General features: G+C 36.9%; 4 protein-coding genes across 4 annotated transcripts in view; all 4 read right to left on the bottom strand.

Annotated features, from left to right (window-relative positions):
• Positions 1–5,625: 5,625 nt before the first annotated feature.
• On the bottom strand, positions 5,626–6,126 carry LOC121419667 (histone H2A-like). The gene has a single exon (XM_041614126.1). The coding sequence runs from the start codon at positions 6,124–6,126 to the stop codon at positions 5,626–5,628; it is 501 nt and encodes a 166-aa protein (XP_041470060.1).
• Positions 6,127–6,176: 50 nt separating this feature from the next.
• On the bottom strand, positions 6,177–6,617 carry LOC121419666 (histone H2A-beta, sperm-like). Its single transcript, XM_041614125.1, has one exon. The coding sequence runs from the start codon at positions 6,615–6,617 to the stop codon at positions 6,177–6,179; it is 441 nt and encodes a 146-aa protein (XP_041470059.1).
• Positions 6,618–10,833: 4,216 nt separating this feature from the next.
• Positions 10,834–12,544, bottom strand: LOC121420400 (late histone H2A.L3-like). The gene has a single exon (XM_041615014.1). It carries the CDS (start codon positions 12,389–12,391, stop codon positions 11,981–11,983), a length of 411 nt encoding a protein of 136 aa, XP_041470948.1. The 5' UTR covers positions 12,392–12,544; the 3' UTR covers positions 10,834–11,980.
• A 6,333-nt stretch (positions 12,545–18,877) lies between these two features.
• Positions 18,878–25,421, bottom strand: part of LOC121420399 (kin of IRRE-like protein 3) — a 29,739-nt gene continuing 23,195 nt past the window's right edge. Inside the window, exons 6-11 of the mRNA XM_041615013.1 lie at positions 24,993–25,247; positions 24,205–24,339; positions 22,785–22,949; positions 21,622–21,729; positions 20,500–20,756; positions 18,878–19,331 (exon numbers count right to left, since the gene is read on the bottom strand). Coding sequence (XP_041470947.1) covers positions 18,996–19,331; positions 20,500–20,756; positions 21,622–21,729; positions 22,785–22,949; positions 24,205–24,339; positions 24,993–25,247 — 1,256 coding nt within the window. The 3' untranslated portion in view covers positions 18,878–18,995. The remainder of the gene's footprint in view (positions 19,332–20,499; positions 20,757–21,621; positions 21,730–22,784; positions 22,950–24,204; positions 24,340–24,992; positions 25,248–25,421) is intronic.

Raw genomic sequence — 25,421 nt, 5'->3', positions numbered from 1 at the left:
TTTTTGTACTTCTATGTTAGTCTGCGTGACGATTGGTGCACGCGGGGGTTCCATTAATGCATTTATTTTTGCCAAATATTTGTTTGTTTTTCTTCTTTTCCAAAAGGATAATTGTTTGTAAATTGTGTCTTGGTGTTGGTAAAAACTCGTGACTTTTCAATGTTGAAAGGAAAGTAACAAATACATGAAAACAATGAGGAAGAAAACCTTTTGAAGGCTTCTGAAACTTTACATCAGCAAGGCCATGTGTTAGCTGTTAGTATGCTTTAAAGTTACTTTATGTCTATTGTCTCATTACCTGTGAGTATAGTTATTTTAGCTGTAAAATTCAAAGATAAGAGTTTTGTAAGTACCCTGATGTACACCTGGGCCCTGTCTTACAAAGAGTTACGATTGATCCAATCAATCATATCTCTATGGAAATCCATCAGTGTCATAATTTTTTCTACAGGAAATTTGCAAAATGTCCATCGTAAACAAAGGAGAACACACCAAATTGTAAAGGAATCAATGAATTTATGGATATACATTCATATGTAGAGATTTTTTTTAGCAAACATGCATGTTATATGATGACTTTGCTGGCTTTCCATAGTTATGATTGATTGGATCGATCGTAAATCTTTGTAAGACGGGGCCCTGAAGTACAGGGTCCTACTGTGCCAAATATACATAATGAATGTTCTTACTTGTTAATATGTATGATTACATTTGAGATAACGATGTAATGCTCTGTCTAATGTGGCAAATGGTTGCCTAATTTGTGTGTATAGCAATGGAAAAAATCAAGGAGATTGCTTTTACTGTTTGTTGGCTACTAGGATCAGCACCTTTGGTATTTACATCCCAAAATCATTAAGGGCTTTATCAAACAAAAACACAGACATTTATTAGTAATATAGTAATGTCTATATTTGTTTGGAATTGTAAAATTCTGTGATGTATTTGTCAACGAAGCACAAGATCAATTGGACCCTGAACTGCGATAAAATTTTTATTATTTATGTGATGATGCAGCAAATTGATTGTCAAGATGCTCTGAAGAATAAGGGCTCCCTTTGCACAAAGCATAGCGATGATCTTAGAACAATTTTCTATGATTGATTGCATTGGCCCGTATGCTGAACTATGGTTTTAAGTTGTGGTTTAACTATGGAAAGCCAATTTTTACATAAATCTCTAACAGTAGAGGTTCAATGTATCAGCTCATGTGACTCCCAAAACATGATAAACTGCCTGTGAAAGATAAGTATGTCTTCACCATTTAAGAATTAGTAATGAGCACAGTAAACATGGGCAACATGATAAACAATCACTGTAAACTAAATTTTGAAACGTTTGGCTGCCCATAATTTTAGCACAGAGTTGGACCATGGTCTAATTTAAACCCGACTTCAGAATACGGGCAATTGACTACAATGTACAATCAATCTTGAAAATCAAGTGTAGGATTAATCGGTTGCCTTTGTGTTACAGGACCCAGGTGTTCAGGAAGATAACCCAGTAGAAACAGGGTGTGGTCAATCGCCCAGGGTAGATTCAAGTTTAATGACCAATAGATGTAGTGTAGTGCCTCTCTGGAGAGTCAGATTTCATGGGGTATTGGACACTTCTAGGGATATACAGAGGCACATATTCTGAACTCGGGTTCAACTGACACTGTGGTTTATCTCTGCTAAAATTATGGGAAGCCAACTATGTCAAAATTTGTTCGCATGGCACGTTTCATAAGTTAACTGTGCTCTGTCCCATTTCTTTAATGGTGAAGACAATTATTGTATTTATCCTCCCCAGACAGTTAAGAATGATTTGAAAGTCAATGAGCTGGTACAATGAACCTCTACTGTTTGAGATTTATGTAACAATTGGCTATCCATAGTCAAACCACAACTTTAGACCAGAGTATAAATAAGCCCGACTTCAGAATACGGGCCAGATTAAACATTTTGGCACTGTGAAAAAAAAGGAATTTGCCAAGCAGAATTCTGTAAAATGCCTTATTCAGTATTATCTGGACTTTGTTATTATAGGCTATAGTTAAAAACAGTAGTTCATTCCTGTATTCGTTTAACATTAGTACTAATTCGTTAGTGTGGAGCATTGTGGCCCAGTGGATAAGTCTCTGGACTTTGAAACAGAGGGTCGTGGGTTTGAATCCCAGCCAGGGCGTAATTTCCTTCAGCAAGAAATTGATCCACAATGTGCTGCACTCAACCCAGGTGAGGTAAATGGGTACCTAGCAGGAATTTATTCCTTGAAACGCAGTGCACGTAACAGCTGCATTGCTAAAGCCAGGGTAATTATGCTGCATATACTGTAGAGCGATTAGAGACTTCTAACAAAGTATTAAGCGCTATATAAGCAAGTAGAATTATTGGTAGTAGTTTCCAGGTACTGGTACCTGAATGTTCTTTAATGTAGATAGGTTTACCATTATGATGTTTAAACTCTTTATGCTAGTAGAATAAACCTACTTCTACATTTTGATATTGAATTGAACTATAAACTTGGTCTTTTTAAGAAGAAAGAAGCTGAATAACAGCATTGTCAAAATTCTGCAAGTTTCAGAGATTGGGTGGTTTCACATTGTCATGTTGATGTCTGTATGAAATGTACATTTTCTGGTGTTGTACGGGAATAGAAGACATTTGTTGTCTTCAGAAAAGCAGAACCGGGAGTTGTTTCTTAAAGAGTTAAGTATGACTAAGAGTCGCACTTAAAGGACAAGTCCACCCCAACAAAAAGTTGATTTGAATAAAGGGAGAAAAATCTAACAAGCAAAACACTGAACATTTCATCAGAATCGGATGTAAAATAAGAAAGTTATGACCTTTTAAAGTTTCGCTTAATTTCAATAAACAGTTATATTCACATCCTGGTCTGTATGCAAATTGGCAGACTGATGACGTCACCCACTCACTATTTCTTTTGTATTTTCTTATATGAAATATTCTTATTTTCTCCTTGTCAAGTGAAACAAAGTTTAATTTCTCCCTGAACATGTGGAATTACCATTATTTTAACAGTTTATGGTTAATTTAAGTTGGTCATTATTGTCAAATTTGTAAAAATTGAAATATTGTATTATTCAAACAATAAAAAGCAAAAGAAATAGTGAGTGATGGACATCGACTCTCTCATTTGCATATCGCTGCGTTGTGCATTTAACTATTTTGTGAAAAATAAGCGAAACTTAAAAATGTCATAACTTTCTTATTTACATCCGATTTTGATATTTGCAGCGTTATGTTTGTTTGATTTTTCTCTATCGATTCAAATCAACAATTTTCTGGGGGGGGCTTGACCTTTAAGTATCAACGTGTATATATGATATGATCTTTAAAGGTTTTCATGGCGGAGAGAATAATGGAAGTTTTGCAGTAAACACCTTGTATGTAATCCTGTGTATGATATGCAATGAGCAATAAAAGTGCAGTAGTGCGTGTCCTGTTGACATGATCTGACCAATGCGGTCATGCCTTACTTACCACATGCAACTGGGCATTTAAGTGCAACTCTAAGTCATACTTAAATCTTTTAGAAACACCCCCCTGCTTTGTAAACATGTTGATAAGTGCACAAATCATGTAGTCTTAAAAGACTTGGCTGCAAATATAAATTTATTTTGTCACTTAATGCTTGGTCATCTCTCCAGTGGATCTTTTGTCCTTTGTAAGCGTCTTCTTTTAGTTATCCGTGAATACATATGCAGCAGAGGGTCCAGGATTTTATCAAAGAGGGGGCGCATATTAACATTTTCTTCAATTTTCTGTATTAATTTGTATGTTGAATGGATGATTGTAAAATATAGAGGGAGCATGCGCCCCTGGAGCCCCTGCCGGGATCTGCTGCTGCAAATGCACCCCATTCAGCTGTTCGGAGGTGTTGGTCGTTTAAATTCTCCTTGTTGTTTTCTCATACTGTCCCAGGAGGGTTTCAACAGAGAGAAACAAATTTTGAGATAAATGCCTTTTAAGTGTATGTCGAATAGACGATTCTAAAAATATATTTGTTGACCGTTCGTAATTGAATCTTTAAGCGTTATTTCTGATCAGAATATGCAAAACGTGCCCAAGTTGAGCAGATGTCTGTTGCCCTACGAGATTCAAATTACATAGAGTCACCTGTATATCTACTACCATTTGCTAAAGTTTTAGACCAGCTGAATATTTGTGTGTATAGCACATAATTATAATATACTCAGGGGTGTGAGAGTTCAGATTTTTTTTGTTTTGATTTTCAGCTTCAGTAATTTCAGCTTATTTTTGGCTTTCCTCTGTACAACAAGAATGGGAGCTCTTTCTATTTCAGATTTTTTGTTCAACACTCTTCAGCCTTTTTTGAGATCTTTTTATCTGTGACCACTCACACCCCTGTACACTGTAATATACTGTCATGGTTACATTGAAACTGGCCTTTTCATTATCTATTGGTGTTTATTCTGTGATTGATTTGAATGTTGAAAAGTAAATTAGTTTAAGGAAATTGTCAAATAGCTTGACTAATCCTTTTGTTTAAAAAATATGTTGAGGTAAAACTTTTTCTGAAAACAAAATGATTAGGCAAACTTCTTGACAATCTGAACTAATTTCAACTTACACCAACAAATTATATTAGACCCATTTTAATGACACTTACGATTTACTACAATTACATACTGTACACAACACTCGGGTGGTTTTCAACTTTTGCAAATGGTGGTGATACAGTACCTTTCTCAGTAGATTTAATTTTGTTTTTTAATCGCTTCATATCAAATTAACACAAGATTAGCATCAAAGTGGTAAGATCATGATTTAGAATAGAAATGAGAAGTTTCAGTTTAATATTGGTCACAGGACTGTACAAGATGTGGGTCAAATAATTGCATTATATATTTTTTCTGATTTCATGTATATAGAATTCATTCATTAAAACAAAATTTGTATACAAAAAACTGATCATGTGACCCATACAAATAATTGTTCCTTGGTGAAATATAAGTGAATACTATGCCCCTCATCAAGGTTAAATGAGCTGCATTAATCTTGCAATAGAAACATTAACAATAACAAAGGTGTTCTAGGTAGTCTATGACTATTATCTCCACTTGAATTGTCAATCTGAAATTTTACTCGATTTTACAAAAAGAAATACATACATCCAGGATTTTTTTTTTTTCAAAATGAAAGAATTGGTATTTGAATAGGTGCCTATGGCCTGTATTCTGAACTCTAGTTAATTGGTTAGTCTAAAGTTCCATAGCTGGTCCTTTTACGAAGTTCACATGAAGAGCAATACAATAGTCGGTAGATTCTTGTTCCTCGTGTTACATGGAATAATCAAAAGTCATCGACTTGTTCTTTATAAAGGACATGGTCATAGCTCTTGATTCTAGCAAACGGGTCCTAAGAAGCATCCCTGGGACACTCCATCTATGGAAAGCACTTGGTAATTAAGCTGTTTGAAGCGCCCTTCTCCAATAGCTCTCTTAGCTTTCAACGAGAGGTGATTAAGAAATCCAAACTCTATTAAAATACAGGCATATTTCAGGTGCACATATCTTGTAAACAATTGATGAAGATGAACGTATTGCCTCAATAGTCCTGAACTTGTACAGCATTACACAGATACACAGGCCTTTTTTTAAGGAGAGGATGGCGGATGCAAAAATGGATGATTATTACACTTAAACGGATTTTTATTTCCCTCGATTTTAGCGGCAGCACACTCCTTAGCCTTACGTTTAGGGAGGAGAATAGCCGGCAGTTTTTGTGGGTATACCCCTCCTTGGGCAATGGTCACCCCACGGAATGTCTCAGAAATCTCATCATCATTGCCAACGGCCTGCCTCAGATGATAAGGGTTGATCCGCTTCTTCGGTTTGGGCGCCATGCCCCAATCCAGGTAAAAATATGTACACCTCATGTCGCGCTCGTTGTCGGCCAACGTGAGTAATTCTTCCACCAGGTATTGCAGAACAGCGGCGAGGAAGACCGGCGCCGCGGCGCTGATACGGGAGGCGTAGCGTCCTTTTCGAAGGTGACGATGAACGCGTCCAACTGGAAACGTCAATCCTGCTCGGGTCGATCGACTCTCGGCCTTTCGTCGAACTTTGCCGCCTTTACTTGCATCATGCCCAGACATTTCACTTGAGATTAGCTTTTATACCATAGATAGACAATAGTCTCCTAATTCTAGCTGGTCTTTCCCGCTTTTTTTCCAGCAGCACTTCGCTTCCCCTTCTTGCGTTTTGGGAGTAGTAGTGCGGGAATCTTCTGGGGGTGATTAACCCCTCCCTGAGAAATGGTGACTCCCTGGAAGATCTTTGATATTTCGTCGTCGTCAAGGACAGCTAGCTGCAGGAGATGTGGTGTTATGCGCTTTCTTGGGTTACTACTTGATCGACCAGTACTAAGATATGTACTAAAACCGGATAGTTGGAGGAGTTCTGTGACCAAGTATTCGAGCACTCCGGCGAGAAATACCGGCGCTGCAGCGCTGATACGGGAGGCGTAGCGTCCTTTACGTAGGTGACGATGAACGCGTCCAACTGGAAACGTCAATCCTGCTCGGGCCGAACGACTCTCGGTCTTACGTCGAATTTTCCCGCCTTTTACCAGATCATGCTCAGACATTATTCCTCAAGAATTAGCTCTCGAACTAATGTTGCATCAAATCAAGGAGCTTCAAGCTCCTTGGTCAAATTGAGCCATTGCGAATATTGTACCTTTTATATGCGCTCGCAAGCGGTATTAAAATAAAAACGTAAATCAATTATGTGCAGATGATGCGAGCGAATCCATTAACATGATTAAGGTACAGCCAGCACGGTGCACGTTATCAAATCTCCATTACTTTCATATCAGGAAAGCTCAGTTTTATTTTGTGTGTGCATTACCATGCAAATATTGACTGCATACTATCCGCAATATACCATGGAGCTATTTTACGGATGATTGTACATGACTTTGTGTGCATTCATTGTAAAATAAAGTGCACTTTGACCCTAATATAGTAACAGGAAGCCTTGGATAATCGTGGAGGGAGACTGGTCGCTCGTAATCATAATTATGACATGTATTGTGCCAAAATGCAGGCTATCACAGTATATTAGCAGTCGTAAGAATGTTCGGGCCTCATGAAAACTCGGTTAATATTGAAATGGGGCTTTCAGACTGCGTATTTAACATTTTTTTTTAATGTCCAGATATAATAACAAAAATATATATAGGCTTGTACCTGTTCCTCGAAAATTCAATTTTGATTTATGCAAGTGCAATTCAAATTTCTCTCACGACTCCAAACGTGCCGAGAGCGATGATATTCAAAATCTTGAATGTGCACCAGAGATATTTTTGTTGGATGATGACCAAAATGGAAAAAGGAATTGGGTGTTTGTGGATCCTACATTCGGTGTTAAAACTGACACTAATTGGTGTTAACACACCCTGAGGTGTTAAAATTACACCCTAGAGATTAAACATAACACTAAAGAGTGTAAATGTAACAACAAAAGGTGTTGTACCCCCTCTATAGGTGTAAAATTAACACCACCAATTTAACACCGGTGTAAAATAACTGGTGTGGTCCTCTATGTACACCGGTTAACACCACAGTTTTTGCTGTGTACTTGATAATTAAGAATTCAGAGCTGCATCATGGAAACACCCCGAGGGTAGTCTTGTAGCTCAGTGGTCTAATGTTTGTTACATAGCTAGCCTATGGCTTTCAATGTAGTAAACAAACCTGCATGGAAAGGTACTCCTATATACCAAAGGGAAATTAATGATGCCGTTAATGATTTTCAACACTATTTTAACATTCTACCAACTCTCTTTTTAAGAGGAGCGGGTTGGAAGTCAAACAGACATCCCCATTTAGGCCTATATGTTAAAAAAAATGACACCCCCCCAAAAAAAAAAAAACACAAACAACGTACTGGAATTGATGGCGTCGCGCCGCATGTGGCCTCGAATTAAGTAGCAATAATCACGTGATGCAGCCCTTTGGCCAATGGCGTATACTGGATCTGCCATATTATTAGCGATACATCGGGGGAAATGCATGGGCGGTGACAGGCCGTTTGATCTGGTCAAAAACAAAGGAGAAAAAGACGGGAAAGCCAGTACGTGGAATATAAATAAAGAAGAAATAGTGCAGCCTGTTTAGCTATCAAACATTTCTAGCTCATAGTATAGGTCATTTAACTTTATGTATACCTCAAAGCCTTTTGGCAACTCTTTATTCAAAAGTGTTGTAAAAGAAATGGGGGAAGGACCCCCATTTCTTTCAAAATTATGGTGAAAGATCTGGGTATAGAGAGTAATTTATAGTGGCTAGAAAAATAATAAAACATAATACGTTCAGCATATCAATTCTATATCATTCTATACCATCTTCTGAAAGAAACAAGAATTCAGTCATGAACAATTAAGATTTGAAATTAATTTTAATCGGGCAGCTGCTCGTATCCGTCAGGAATTAAAAACTCGAAATTCTAATCACTATTATTTGTTTATCGTTGTTATTATTTATTCATTTGATTATTTTTATATATTTATTTATTCAATTATATATAAATATATATATAGATTTATATATATATATATATTTTTTTTTTTTTTGGGGGGGGGGTTTCACAATTTTTTTTTCGTCAGAGCGTATATCTACATACAAATCATTTCAAACCTGCTCCTAAAAGAATGAAAATTCTAGTCATAGACCATTGAAAAATTATAATTCATTTTGTTTGTGTTACATATTAATGGGGCAGCTGAGCCAGCTCGCATATATAGGACGTCAGAAATCAAAATTGTAATAACTTCCTTAATCTTTGATGGATTATCCCAGTTTTTTTCTAATATTTTTACAACTTATTTTTCGTCAGAGGAAAATTTTCCTATAATATGAACTTCTAAAAATTTGGATGCAAAATTCCGAAAAATTATTTTTGGCCAACACAATAATACTTGTATGTAACTACTGTAAAAGCTGTTATTTTCGCGTACAGAATTTTTCGCGAATCGCGGGGATCCCGACATTTTCGCGGGTTGTTAAATTCGCGATCGGAAGATGTACCATACATTTCCTCAGCATTTCAAAGAAGCAAAACTAGTGCAATTCATGCGCAAATCTAAACTCCTCAAAGACACCATGCTGATATGTCTTTTGTACATAAATATGTCCCTGTAAAAACAGTTACAAATTGTGGAAAAAGTGGCTTAAATTTCACTTTTTTAACCTTTAGATCTAAAAATTCATCATGCCTTAGGATCTATAGGGTTAAGCAATCTTTGGCATTTTGTGTTTGGTTCGATTCATTTTTCAAAAAGTTGGTAAAAAGTGCAAAATTGTGGAATTTTGTGAACAGAATGTTAACCTTCAAAATTTTGGTCATGTGACTTATGAATATTAATGAGTATGCAAATAGCTACCAATACGTGTGTATAGAGTCAATCAGATGACAATAAAATCAAATTGTTTCATGGAAAATACATTTTAATATTACAGTGAGTGTATAAATATTGATAAAATAATGTTAGAAAATAGTTTAGGCCCTGATTTTGTTTGAGAAATTAAAAAAAGTGAAATTCTAGCTAACTTTTTGAATCACTAACTGTACTTTCTAAGCCTATTTTTATGTACATATAGAGGTGCATATCTCCATTTTTTCGCTATGCAGGATGTTTTCTATAGCAAAGCTTTGCTGTTGGGGGCATTGGCGCTGACTAAGAAATGTGTCAATATTTTCGCGTGTTGTTAAATTCGCGGCCGATCGGCAATTCGCGAAATCCGCGAAAATAACAGCTCCTACAGTATTTCATTCTTCAATGAACAATAACAGTCGTGTTTGCGACATGGCGCTATTCCAGAATGGAATGGTTCATGCAGCGCAGTGCAATAAAAACAGAAAATTTAAATACTAACAATTACAAGGGGCTGTGTACACGAAAAGGGAACTTTTTAAATATGGTTTTGAGAGATGATTTGTGTTCCTTTTGTAAAAAAGAAGTTAATTCTTACCAACATTATTTTTTTTATTGTCCTGAAGTTAAGCGATTATGGGAAGAGATGAGTAAAATATTTCAACTTAATGAACTTGGCAGTGACAGTTGGAAAACAATTTTCATGGGGATATCTGGAAATACTACAAGAGTAACTTTAATAAACTGTATTATATTCTTAATTATGTATATTATATTTAGTTCAAGAAAACAAGGAATATTGCCAACCGTACAGAAAGTGACACATTTGGTTAAAGAGTATAGAGATACAGAATATCAAAGCGTTTAGCTGGGGGTGCACTTAAGGAATTGGGAACAAATCAATGCATACCTTAATTAATACTATGGATGTATTGGTTGCTTCATGTTGTTTCTGTTTTGTTTAGTTTATTTGTTCAAATACAGATAGTTGTACCAGAGCAGGATGCATCGAGTGTGGGTGTACGTGTGTAGATGGATGTGTGAGTTTTGTGACGGGGAAGAGGGGGGGGGGGGGGGGCTGTGGGTGGTGTTGAGTTGAAGTGAACTTGTGTGTCTGGGGAAAGAGATGAGGGGGAGGGGGGTAAGGTTAGTGTGTAGGGAAGTTTTAGGATTATAACCTTCCTCTAAGTAACCCTTGAAATAATCTTTAATCCTGTTTTTATTCTTGTACAATTAATGTGTTCAAAAGAGATTATTTCTATTATATTCAGGGGGGAAAGTCATCTTTTCAAAGTATGTGTTTTTTTTGTCGATTAATATGGGTTTTTCCCCTCTGCTTTGACATTGTTTTAGAAGAGAAGTTTGGCAGTTTAACTTCATTTGTAATCATTTTAAGAATATTTGTAATGCATTGATAGTGATATTTGTTTTTATATAAACGCATATCCATATTTCATTTCGTTTCTTGGCAGTTGATTTTTGTAACCATAGTTTATTGTCCGATTTTCCGGCCCATCTTCATTGTCAAATTAGCTGTCATCTACTAGCACCATTATGTAGCATTTCGGAATCAGCCCCCCTCCAAAATAATACAATAAATAAATACTGTTACAGCTTTATCATTCAGTCTGCTAAATTTGATAAACTTTATAATTGCAATGAATAATTTTTAGTGCTCTTTTCAAAAATTAGTTTCCAGCTCTCTAATGGGGGCTATATCACTCCCAGGCCCGTGCAATTGTGTTTACTGCTCGGAACGCTCATTATAGGGGCGCCTCATCCCCCCCCAAAAAAAAAAATCAAGGAGAAAAGCCGACCCTAAAAAGGTTGACTCCGGTCCAGGCCCAACACCCTCCGTGGTTGCTCAGAAGTTGATATAAAAATGGGGGCAGTGGCATAATAAATAAAGCAACAAAAAAAACTTGAGGGGCCAGACATCGTATAGCATTTCGTTGTGGCAATGTTTCTGAAAAGCTGCAAGCGAGCAAAAAAATATAAATCACATATTTTTTCCACACATCGGCTTTAAAGTAGTTTTTTAAGGGGGGGGGATCCATGCCCCTCCGATTCCATCATCCGAATGTCACTTTCTGAAAATTTATTTCTCCTTTTTAATCTTCTATCCCCTTATTTGTTCAGTATGAGGGGCAGTAAACTAAAACCCAGACTTGGTTAAAAAAATGCATTTTTTATGTGGCCGCTCATGCAGATAAATCTACAAAATTTGAGAGGGGACATCAGACTGGAGCCCTGCCCCTAGCTATCCCAGGCACCATTCCTTGCAATCATGAAGCCAAAATGGCCTAGGAATGCAAACTGTTAATCTTATTCTTTAATCTTGGGTTTACTTTTAGTTTATTGGCATAGTTCTACTTCTAGGCCTAATTTATCATGAAGCCCCTCCCTGACCCTACTCGGAAAACTCCCACTCAACCGTGTCTCCGGTATTTCCTCATTTAATAAAAAAAATACAATAAAACTTTTTTAAAGAGATATATTCGATTTGTTCTTTCTTGAAAATGTGATGGCCCTTAAAAGGGCCGATTTGATGATGGTGCTTGGGCACAGGAAAATTAATATTCCTGGCTCTGGCTGCTCTTTCCACCCTTCTTGGCAGCAGCAGACTTCTTGGGGAGAAGCACGGCCTGGATGTTGGGCAGAACACCTCCCTGTGCGATGGTGACTCCGCTAAGCAGCTTGTTCAACTCCTCGTCGTTACGGACAGCCAGCTGCAAGTGACGGGGGATGATACGGGACTTCTTGTTGTCGCGTGCGGCGTTGCCAGCCAACTCGAGGATCTCAGCTGCGAGATATTCAAGAACTGCAGCCATGTAAACTGGGGCTCCGGCGCCAACACGGGAAGCATAATTTCCCTTGCGAAGGAAGCGATGGACACGGCCTACTGGGAACTGAAGTCCTGCTCGAGCTGAACGGCTCTTTGCCTTGTTGCGTGCTTTTCCTCCTTTTCCTCCACGTCCAGACATCTTGGATTGTTGAGTGGTTGGTGTAACGTGAGTAAAACGAATGAATGATAATTACACGCCGTGTCAAGCTATTTATACCATTCGTAGAGGATCGCGCAACAACCAATCAGATGGCTCGAAATTTAATGTATTCATGTGCTCAACCCGCCGGCCGGCCGATCTCACATTAATTTCGAAAAGGCGGGCATGATTCCTCCGACGTCCGCATTTAATTCTGTGTTAGAGTTGACTTCATCGCGACAAGAGATGGCGTTCTATTTTTTTGCAAATGTTCAACAAGTCGGTTGTGTCGTCTGCTAGCGTAAATTTATAGGATGGATATCGTTTTCTGCAAAAAATACCAATATGAATAGGCCCAAAAAAATAAAAAGGAAAATGAAAAGGTAAACTTCATTAGTACTGCCCCAAAACCAGGAGCCCTTTTGAACGGGAAGTTCACCCTGACAAAACGTTTAAAAACTTGCAAAGAAACAAAAATGATAAGTGGTGAACTTGGCTTGAAGAAAATCCATCAATGAATAAAATTTTTTAGAATTTCAATCATTTAATTTTTCATATGCAAGGGGCCGCGGAACGGTTTTCAAAAAAGGTTTTCAGAAAATTGAAAATGGAGGCTTATCAGTATATCAACATACACATGCTCCTAAGAGAAAATAAAGCTATTAGTCATCACGAACCATTAAAAAAAGTGAAATGAATGCATTTTATATTAAAGCCTGCATAACATCTGAGGCAGCTGCTGGTTTATGACGTCGCAAATCAAGAATTTGAAATTCCAAAGAACTTTCTTAGTCTTGGATTTTCCTCAAACCTTATGATGCCTCATTATTTTTTCTGCTATTTTTACAACAAAGTTTTGCCCCTCTAAAGGGAACTCTTGTTGGAATGCTCCCCAGGGAGTGGACAAGGTGCATACATTGTATGCGGGCATGCAAGGATCCGATGACCGGGGTAATAATATGTCTGTAAAGCGCTTAGAGACGTCGTTCCGATGTAATAAGCGCTACATAAATGCGGAATATTATTATTATTATTATTAAAGGTCAAGTCGATCCACCTCAGAAAAATTTGATTTGAATCAATAGAGCCTCAGACAAGCACAATGCTGAAAATTTCATCAACTTATCGGATGTAAAATAAGACTGACTGACATTTCAAAGTTTCGCTTATTTTTAACAAAATAGTAATATGAACGAGTCAGTTACATCCAAATGAGAGAGTCGATGATGTCACTCACTCACTCACTATTTCTTTTGTTTTTTATTGTATGAATTTACAATATTTCAATTTTTACGAATTTGATGATTAGGATCTCCTTGCCTGAAGCAACTCGTGTTAAAATAATATAGAATTCAACGTGTTCAGGGAGGAATGAAAGTTCATTTTACATTACATGGCAATGACGAGAAAATAAAAATATTTAATATTTCATATAATAAAATACAAAAATATAGTGAGTGAGTGATGTCATCAGTTCCCTCATTTGCATATACCGACCGAGATGTGCATTGTTTTGTGAAATGAAGCGAAACTTTAAAATGTCATAACTTTCTTATTTTACACCAGATTTTGATGAAATTTACAGTGTTATTCTTGTTGATTTTTTCTCTTTTTATTCAAATCAAGTTTTTGTTGGGGTGGACTTGTCCTTTAAAGAAGCCATCGGCACTTACGGACTTAAGGAGTTCTAGCTTTCTAAATCCACCTCTATGACTACAGATGACGTCGAAAGCTCGGCCCCGTAGGCCAACTGTATGATGCGCAGACCTGTTCCGCTGTAAATTAACCAAAATTAATGTCGGCTCCAATTTTATCTGAGGGGCGCTCATTTTTATGGGGGTAAACTCCCTTTTTTCTTGTAATTATTTTTGCAAGAATTTATTATTTTTGTTTGCGGTAAGGAAACTATGTGTTGGACGTAGGCGGGACCGGGATGGAGTGGCATAAGGCTATGTTTCCCCAGTTTGAACCGTTGCCCCCAAATATTTTGAAAAAAGGAGAAAAGGGGGTAAAAGGTTCTTTGAGGAGCCCACTAGAAGCTCATGCTGTCGCAATCCATTTCACATGCAGCATATTCAAGCTGAATAAATGCTCTAAATCACTCTTCAAAACAAAAACAAGAAAATGTACTACACCTATATACTTTCCTTTTAACCCTTGTCTCTCACAACGTTTTATTTTGTCCTTTCATTTGCCCCCTTCTCGGCCTTTTTGAAAATTCGGACTCTTTCTCGAAGGATGCTTTGTGAAATACATATTTATACATGTGTTTGGAATTGAAGTGCAACATTCAAACAAGTAGTCGAGCGCCATCTCATGTTCAAAGAGATAGTAGAAAATAAGAGAGAAGGGATAAATGAACAAGGAGAGGAATAATAAGGAAAGGAGGAGGAAGAGAAAGAGAGAAGAAGGAGAAGGAGGAGGAAGAGGGGGAGAAGGAGGAGAAGAAGAGGAAGAAGGAAGAAAAAAGAGGAGAAAGAGGAGAAGAAGGAAGAAGAAAAAGGGAAAGCAAAAAAAAAATAAAAAGAAAGGAAGACAGAGAAAAGAAAAAGAGGCATGAAAATCAAAGGAATATGATTATCGCAAAGAAAATTCTAAATTTGTTTATTTCATCCATTTCACTTTCATCATTTCAATAACTGATGCTCAAAACAAAATAAACAATGACAAATGCAGACATAATTTATTTGAATGGTTTACTTCAATACAATTTATTTATGTAAATCTATAACATATCATACATTCATAATGAATATTATTATGCCATAAAAGAGTAAAAAAGGTACAAAAATCAAGGCTGTGTTCTTTGGCAAGTTTGTTCAACTTTGAATGAATAAGTGACAAATATGAATACCATTATCACTTTAGGAAAGTATACAAAGAACTATGATGTAATAAAATCATGTGCTTTTGTCATATAAGGACAGTTGACAGGGGTTACAGAATATGGGGAAGGTTTTTTTCTCAATAAGTGAATACAAAACCTGATGATTATTTTATTGAGATTTAGTGCACGTTCAGCCCCCTATTTTCAAAATCATTGAAAGACACCCCCCACTTTTTTCAATTATTGGAATGTGTACAAACTCCCGACAATAACCATCTTATTGTGATTTTATACTTGGCCAACCCCTCCCCACTGACCAAAACATTCTGCACCCCTTCGTTGAAATTAACTGAAAATTATAAAGCCTCTCGTAAGTTGTTACAACAAACAGTCCTACAAACTACGCAAAAGGAAAAAAAAATACAGTTTAACACTTGAGCATGAAAGAGGAAGAGCAAGAAAATAATAAAGATTTTTGTTCATATTTTGTTGTTGGCAAAAATGTGGCATATAAATGTAATAGGATGCTAAATGGATACTTAAAAAGCTGTTGCATTTCTCTTATTTTTTACTCAGAGAGATACATGAGAAAGTACAAAAACAATATTTGGCACATAACATAAAATTGAAGTACAAGTCTAATTATAACAAATCTATGAACACTAGCTACTGAAGTGTAAATACATGATAAATTGTATTATATATGCACAGTTTGGTCCAATATTATTTACACGTTTTAAAAGATACATGAACACACTAGCAGAGCTGCCAACCTGAACAAGAACATTTCAGTATTTTCAAGGCTGAAAATCAGTATTTTGGTGAGGAAATTAGTATTTTCACACGAATACCATAGGACAACACATAAACTGAAACTTAAGAAATCAGTATTTTGCATGAAACCCTCAGTATTCTCTATTTTCAGTACTAAATACAGAAAATCAGTACTACTTGGCAGCTCTGCACTAGCCTTGGCATCTCTGGAATCATGGATACCGGTATAAAAAAAGAGTACTTTCCAAATTCATTGAACATATAACATGTAAATATCGTAACTGTTTTCACAAAGTTGAATACATAATCTCACAGAAATACATAGCACTGAAAGGTCACATTTCATTCCTTTGATGTTGTAGAATATCACTTCATTCAAGAACATACTTATAATCCTCAAGATTAGCCCTTGAATGCTGTTATTTCAAAATTTGTTTCTGTTCAATAAAATCTTGGCACTTGACTCTTAATATTCACTGTACATGCTGAAAAGGCAAAATGCGGTACCAAAAGTGGCTGAGCTCTGAAGATTGTCTTGACCCAGGCTCGCTTGCAGACCCAAATTTGTTTTCTTTGATGAGAGAAAACCGTACAAATATGGTAATTCACATTTATACAAAAGCAATAATGTTTTAAACACATTATGTAAGCATCAATATATTCAAACACTTGAATACAATTTTTTTTCTGAAAACCATTTTGAATCTACTAATATTCATATTTTCACAAGTGATGCTACAGTGAAAATTTGTTGTTAAGCTACATATGGCCAATTTTTACCGATCCATTAATACAATATATATAAAAAAGTGAAGATCTTGACAAACGAGGGTACACTTTAACAATATTAGAAAGGTATATTAAAGGCATTTACTAACTGTACAGGATTCAACAGAACTATCTCTGATACAGCAGGCTTTTCAATCCCCTATACTGTACTGATAGAGGAAAACTGAATAAGATATCTGGGCCAGGTGACAATGGTCCACCTCAGAAAAATGTTGATATGAATCAATAGAGAAAAATCAGACAAGCATAACACTGAAAATTTCATCAAAATCAAATGTAAAATAAGAAAGTTATGACATTTCAAAGTTTCGCTTATTTTCAACAAAATAGTTATATGAACGAGCCAGTTACATCCAAATGAGAGAGTCGATGATGTCACTCACTCACTATTTCATTTGTTTTTATTTTTTATATTATACAATATTTCAATTTTAACGAATTTGATGATTAGGACCTCCTTGCCTGAAGCACAAAATGTTAAAATAATGGAATTCCACATGTTCAGGGAGGAATGAAACTTCATTTCACATGACAATGTTGAGAAAATAAAAATATTTCATATAATAAAATACAAAAGAAATAGTGAGTGATGTCATCAACTCTCTCATTTGGATGTAACTGGCTCGTACATATAACTATTTTGTTGAAAATAAGCGAAACTTTAAAATGCCATAGCTTTCTTATTTTAAATCCGATTTTGATGAAATTTTCAGTGTTATGCTTGTTGACTTTTTCTCTTTTTATTCAAATCAAGTTTTTTTGGGTGAACTTGTCCTTTAACAATTAATGGCCAATATGAACAAACAATTCTGATTGGTTCCTAGCCAGTCTATCAAGCAACATACCCATGCAACGATAATCTTGATAGGCCATTTCATATGTAAATTAAGAGGGACAATTGAAAACGAGTTTCATCAAAATCGGTTATGTGAAATATGTAGAAAAATAAAGGGGAAATCTGAAAAATTGTGTCCAAACCAATGGAGAGTTGTCCACAAAATCGGACATATTGAAGCATGTTTGCCAATTTGAGGATCCCATAGAAAGTACAACAAGACTTTCAAACGTCCATAACTTGCTTATTTCAAAACCAAGGTTAATGAAACTTATTTTAAATTATTCGTCTCATTTTACTCTTTCCTATAACATGGGTTTTGGTTTACTTTCATAGAGGTACCAACATACACTTAATAATACTTGTATAATACCCTCTGGCATTACATACCTCATTATTTTCCATTTGATTTTGATGAAATTTTTCCTGTTAATTTTTTTTTCACATTAATTTTCACGAGTTGCTCTACTTTCTTATGATTTTTTTTCTCTTTAACCCTATCTAGGCTGGGGGGGGGGGGCCTCGGAGGCCCCCCCTCACGAATCGCGCGATATTTTCGCCGTGCGAAATTTTTTGACCGCGCCGCTCGCTGACTTTTTACTTTCAAGTCTTGCGCAACTTTTGAGACCAATTTTGCGTCACCCGGGTACGTGGTTCCAAAATTACGCAACATTATGTAAGTGCATGTCAGACCGAAAATTGCTCAAAAACGTGATTTCGTGTACAAAGTCAATGCAAATTGTGTTTTCAACCAAAATTCATAAATGTATGATTATTTTTAGTTTTTCTAGTCTAAATATATTCATTTTATGCTTTTTATGATCACAGAAGAGTCCCCAACAAATTTCATTGAAAAAACAATGAAAAACAAAAGGTCAAAAAAACAAAAAATACATAAGAAATTGCAAAAACAATATAATACATAAGAAAATGATTTGATATCACAATTTTTTTCATGTACACTTGCTAAGGACACCACAAAGAGTTTCTATACCAAAAATTAGTACATTTAGAGCTTTATTTAGGGAGTTAGAGGGAAAAGTATGATTTCGCATACTAATTACGCATAAATTAGCATAATCACTTAATAGCGATTCGCATGAAATAAATTACTATACAATCTTGTAGATTATGCCCCAAGCAACCCGCGTGCCAATTTTTGGCGCGATCGCGCGGTGGACAGCCGAGATCTTAGGGGGGGGGGGCCTGGGAGGCCCCCCCCCGCCATAGGAACTCCCAAAATACCCTGGCCTAGATAGGGTTAATTCATAAAGGAATAGAAATCAGATCATATGCTGCAAATATAAGGATAGGGCTTTATTCATTATATCATGGCTGTTGGTTCTTATAAATATTTGGACCCCGGAATAACTGGCATCTCATACATTGGTTGCAAGTCTATCTTTAGAATTGTACGAGATTTCTGAATCCTTATCGGACTCGCGATCGTAATCGTAAGGATCGTCACGATCACGGTACCCGTTTCCCTCCGGTTTATAGCGCGTGTATGGCGGGTCGCAGAAGTCCTGCGGATCCACGTAATCCTCATGGTCGCTATGACGACTGCGCTGGCTTCGGATACTACGATCATGGTAGATGGGCTCAGGTTCGGCATCATTAAATTTTGAATAGTGACTGTCGTGCCGGGCGTACGGGTCGTCATCGTCGTAAGGGTCACGGCGGTTGTCATCGTCTTCCCATGGTGGCGGAGGGCGCTGTTCGAAATGATCAGAAAAAACAGAAATTTTACCGAAGGTGATTTATTAATGTCCCACTTTATGCAGTTACCATGGTAAATACATTTTCGAACAGATTTGGAAAATAGGTCTTGCATTGGTTGAACTTCCAGTGAACTGTAACAGCTGTATAAAAGTAAAATATCCATTCCAAAATACAAGTGGATTGAATTATATGTCACAAGTCAGTCATTTAACCATATAACCCTTTAACACTACCCAAGCATAATGAAAACACCATCTGAAGTCACAAACAAAGACTACCTCAGAGTAATTCTCTCGTAATAATTAGGTTGTCTAGTTCATTGTTTACTACTCTTTGTTACTAGAATGATCCAGACATGTCCTTTGTTATATTTCATTTAGTTGTCTGTTTGTGTAAACTCCCTATTCCAAACATAGTCCAAAAAATGAACATATCACCTTATGGCATAAGTGAGACTGGTATAAGTGAGACAGATATAATATTCTCTAGCTTCATTCCCAGTCTGTTGACTACAAATTCTTTAAATGTCACAACCCATGCAAGGGACCTATCCCTGCCCCCCCCCCCCCCCCCGACGAGAAGTTGAAGACCTTTTTTTTTTGCTTGTCAATTTTTTTTCTGCTGTGAAATGTCTTTTATTTGTGGTTGAAGACCTTTTTTTGGGGGGCAAATTTTTTGGCGGACGATTTTGCCCCCCTGTGGAAAAACCTAGGTACGCTACTGCTGCTGCCCATGTTATAACCCTAAAACCAAGTTTATTTTGAGCTGTCATGATATTTTAATTTTGAGATACAAGGTTATAACAGCCCAGAGATGATAAGCTTGTGCTCCCGCCCATTCATTGATATTATTTACCTGTATGAACATAAACCACTGCGTTGGGTTGAGTGGAGCATTGTGGCCCAGTGGATCAGTCTTCTGACTTTGAAACAGAGGGCCATGGGTTTGAATCCTAGCCATGGCGTAATTTCCTTCAGCAAGAAATTTATCCATGATGTGCTGCACTCAACCCAGGGTTTGAGTGCAGCACAGTGTGGATACATTTCTAGCTGAAGGAAAACACGCCATGGCTGTGATTTGACCAATGTCCCACAGATTGTAACCACGAGACCACAACGCCCACACAATGTACCAGATATTACAATTGTAAAGTATCATTACCCTATCAAAGTGATGGGGTTCCATGTATTCATTGGACTGCCTCCGTCTGTACTGGGGATCATCCCACGAATCACGCCTACGATTGACGAACTCATGCGGCATGGCATAGCGAGGGCGTGACCCTGAGCTATGAGGGGACCCGTCGGGTTCATCGCCCGTCTTCTTCCCCTTGTTGAGGGCGTCCTTCAGAGACATGACCTGCGGGATGATCTCGACGGGGATGGCTTCTTTGCTGGGGCTTTCTGATTGGACTTTCTCTGTTGAAATTCAAAAGCGGGGCAAAAGGAGATTAGTGTTGTAATAAGGAATATTATAATTACAAATTTCTCTCCTTTTTTATTTGGACACAGATTTCAAGCTTAAAGAGCTTATTATCATTTCATGTACTTTCAGGAGCAATAACCTGTAATCTTGTAATGATGTATAGATATATTAATGAAATCAAAGTAAAAATCAAATAATCAAAACAAATAAACCTCCCTTGGGGGTGTTTCACAACTTGTGAGTCACGATTAAATGCCAACGTGCACATGTTATTTAATGCATAATGAGACTAATTTCTTCAGATATCAAAGCGTGCCTTGCGCATGATCTAACCAATATGGTGATGCGTTAAATACTTCACGCAACTAAAATTTAGGTGCGACTCTAATGGGGTGTTTGCAAGAAACTTGCGATCAACTGCAAGTCTATTTTTGGTCCCTAAATCAATCATATGTCTTGTAGTTAATTCCAAATTAGTGATTGATTGCTAATCTGCTCCTTGAAACAAGAAGTTAAATCTGATTTGCTACAGCTAACGTTGATCTATCAATTGTAAAATTGCAACATAATATTTACAATTGATTGCAAATATTTTCTTTCATTTTAAATCTTTGTGAAACACCCCCTGATTTGTAGAGATTTATGTAGCTAAGGCTAATGGATGACAGGATGATAATGTACACATAAAACATTAACAGTGATTAATGTACTTTCATCATTTATTAATCATTTATCAATGTCAACAGAAGTAAACAGCACATGAATAGAATGTTAAAGACTGATGAGACAATTGTGAATGCTGCCATCTACTGTTGGATATTGTACATGCTGTTAGAATTAATTGAATGAAATACTCACTCTTCCTATATCTTCTTCTGCAGTAAGCCATGAAGATTATTGTCATTATGAAGATAAATCCAGATGCAGAAACCACTCCAATGATGATGTAGATGATAAGATCCATTCCTAATATTTTATTGAAAGATACAGGTAGAAAGGAATTGATCCATCAAATAATATTGAGAATTGTTTAAGTTTCAATTTCACTATAATGACATGAATACGCCAGTCTAGTGTGATGATCTTCAATGAGTTGCACTTCAACACTTCAATTTTGTTATTAAAATCAATCATCATCAAGACCATGCTACAGTCCGATCCTTCGTCCTTCTCACAATTATCATCTTCATTGTCATCATCACTATCACTTTTTCATCATCACCACCATCATCATCACCACTGTCATCATCATTATCACCATCATTATTACCATCATAACCACAATAACTATCATCATCACCATCATTATCATGATCATCATGATCATGATCATCACCATGATCATCACCACCTCCACCACCGCCACCACCGCCACCACCATCACCACCACCACCACCACCAACACCACCACCACCATCATCATCATCACCATCATCATCACCTTCATCATCATTGTCACCATCATCATCATTGTCACCATCACCATCATCATCATCATCATCGTCATCATCATCTTAACCATCATCATAATCATCATTATCACCATCATCACCACCACCATCACCGTCACCACCATCATCATCATCACCAATATCATCATCATCACCAATATCATCATCATCATCATCATCATCATCATCATCACCACCAATATCATCGTCATCATCATCATCATCACCACCACAACCATCATCATCTTCATTATCATCATCATCACCACTACCAGCACCACCATCACCATCATCATCATAATCATATATACCATCATCATCATCATCATATGTAACATCATCATCATCATATATATACCATCATCTTCATCATCATCATCGTCGTCGTCATCATCATCATCATCATAAGTATTATCCCCATTCTCACCATCACTAAATTTTCAATATGATCATCATCACAATAATCTTCATCATAATCATCACCAGCATCACCGCCTAAGATCAGCGGTATCATCGTCGAGATGTTCGCTCAAATCTCATATTGATTTAAGCATGACATCTGAAACCTACCTTGCTGTTCAAGAGTAATAATCTTGGACTGGATCCCAATTTCATTCCAAACAGTGCAGTTATAATCACCATAATCTTCCTTCTGTACTTTCTTGATATGGAGTAGACTAGCGATCCCTCCACTCGCTGCCTCTACCTGCTCTGCCTCAAAGCGACCAACGCTCCCTGTAAAGTAAATATTGAAATAATTTTTTGATAGTACCAACTATAACGAAACCCACTGTTTTCATAACCATTTCAAAGGAAAATATTGAAACCATTCTAATGCATTGTTGCAAATTTTGCAACTGATCAATATAATGCCAAAAATAAATTGAAAGTAGTGCATTTCAATGCAAATTTGCAACTGATAATAAAGAGTGCTTCTTGAATCAACAAGTAAAAATTTATTTGCATTTATAGTTAAAACTAATCTATCACTTGTAAATTTTCATCTACAATTCGCAACTAATTTTGAATATTTTCTTGCAAATAATCCCCTCCAGAACAGGTACTTTTTTCTTGCATGCTAGAACATGGGAGCATTTGAAAAAAGACTTGTCGGACATTTTATCCGACCAGTCCTGTTTTATCAGACAGTTACCATTATAGTAACAGTGCCTCTCAGCCAATCAACATCAATGAAAGTTTTCAGATCTTACAACTTGTCACACAAAAATGTTGATGAAATACTCCCCAGGGAGTCCTAATATTTCCTTGAAGTGTTGCAACAGATACTAATGGACTCTTACAAGTAACTTGCATTTGATCGCAAGTGTTTCAATTCCAAGGTTCCCAAATCAATTGGAAGTCATGCGATTGATGGTCTGCTTCTTGCATCAACACATAGAAATAAAATAATACCTGGATTTATAAAGCGCTTTTTGCCAGAGGATACAAAGCGCTGCCATAATTACCCTGGCTTTTTGGTGATTTTTTACCTGATTGCTAAGAAAGCATGAATGCTTGTAAGCAAGCAACCAGAGGATTGACGGCTTAAGGTCCTCTCCAAAGGACCTGGTACTGAGGATTAATGCCTTACCAAAGGGCACTAGCGCACCAAGTGGGAATCGAACCCGGGTCACCATATACGAATCCCCCGCTCTACCGACTGAGCTATCGCGCCTCCATCACCTACCATCACCGACGCTCAGTGCATTCAAGGAATCAATCCTGCCGGGTACCCGTTTACCTCACCTGGGTCGAGTGCAGTACAGTGCGGATAAATTCTTGCTGTAGGAAAACACACCGTGGCTAGGATTCGAACCCACAACCCTCTGTTTGAAAGGCGAGAGTCACAAAGACTAGACCATGATGCATCCACAATCAATTCGCTTTAGTTAAGATTGATCTTTCATATGTAAATTTGTAATTGATTGCAAATATTTTCTTGCATCATCCCCTAAAACAGGTACTTTTATTCTTGCCTTCAACATCTCACCTGTTTCTAACTCGATGTCATTCCAACTCCACATAATAAGATATGGGTCAGGTTTGGTATCTGTGCTGCATTCTAATGTTGCTGTACTACCAATCTTGGCTTTCTGGATGGATAGGCTGTCAATGAGGGGTACAGCTGGCATAAAAAAAAAGAAATGAAGAAAAGTTTTAAATATAAATTAACAAAGAAAGTATTATCAAGATATTTAAGTAATAATCAATATTCATAAATAGGCTATTGATAAAAGGTACAGCTGGTGAAAAAAAAAAAAATTACTAACCTTAAAATCTACTTCAAGTAAGAAAAAATATTACCTTATTCAATATCTTGGAATTAACATTCATAAATATGACAATTCATGTTTTGTATCTTACGATATTTTAGAGCTTTGTTAAGTCAATAGTACATTTACCAAAGTCTTCTATCAGTTTGTGTTCAACTTGTGATCAGGTAATACCAAAGATTTGACCTTTTCTTTAGGTATTTGCTATATTTTTTTGGAATGGAGAATTTGAAATGATAACATACTTTGCTTTTAATGGTCTGTTGGAAGGTACTAAAAAAGTATTCCTTCAGGGGAAAGAATAGTTGCTGTCATTATTTGTTTTAGTACAATTGTTAGATACCACCATAAATTTCTTTTTGACTCGATAAAAAGTGTCCCTTGACATGAACACAGGTGAGAAACAATAGCTCCATTCAGAACATATATTTTTATTCCAAACTGCATATTTATCAATCACTTCGAGCCATCAGTTTCATCATTATTCCACAGCTTCATTCCTCACCATTTATATCCAGTCTGCCTATAGTTGTGATGGGGTCGAAGCCTGGTACGGTTACGGAGCAAACATACACTCCCACGTCAGACTCCCGAACCGTGTCAAACTGCAGGCTTTGCATGGTGCTGAGCGTTGCTCGGGACCCAAGGCGAGTCCATTTTGTTGTAGGGGTGGGGTTGCCATCGCCGATGCACAACATCTGAGCAGGGCTGCCTTCATCTACTGACACGCTGGCTGGTACCTCAACGAGTCTTGGACCATCTGATAGATAGGAATATTTTAATTATCAAAACTACCATTGTAATTTCTAATCATCATTATCACAATAACCGTCATTACCACCAATATCATCATCATGGTTCTTATAATCACCACCATCACCACCACAATCATCACCATCACCACCATCACCACCACAATCATCACCATCACCAC

This window comes from Lytechinus variegatus, chromosome 8 (assembly GCF_018143015.1).
Source record: "Lytechinus variegatus isolate NC3 chromosome 8, Lvar_3.0, whole genome shotgun sequence".
NCBI classification, from domain to species: domain Eukaryota; kingdom Metazoa; phylum Echinodermata; class Echinoidea; order Temnopleuroida; family Toxopneustidae; genus Lytechinus; species Lytechinus variegatus.
The sequence above is the reverse complement of the archived record's forward strand: the minus strand, read 5'-3'. Positions and strand labels throughout refer to the sequence as shown.

Excerpts from the sequence above, each read along its gene's own strand:
- LOC121419667 (XM_041614126.1), bottom strand. The coding sequence starts at position 6,126 with ATGTCTGGGCATGATGCAAGTAAAGGCGGCAAAGTTCGACGAAAGGCC.
- LOC121419666 (XM_041614125.1), bottom strand. The coding sequence starts at position 6,617 with ATGTCTGAGCATGATCTGGTAAAAGGCGGGAAAATTCGACGTAAGACC.
- LOC121420400 (XM_041615014.1), bottom strand. The coding sequence starts at position 12,391 with ATGTCTGGACGTGGAGGAAAAGGAGGAAAAGCACGCAACAAGGCAAAG.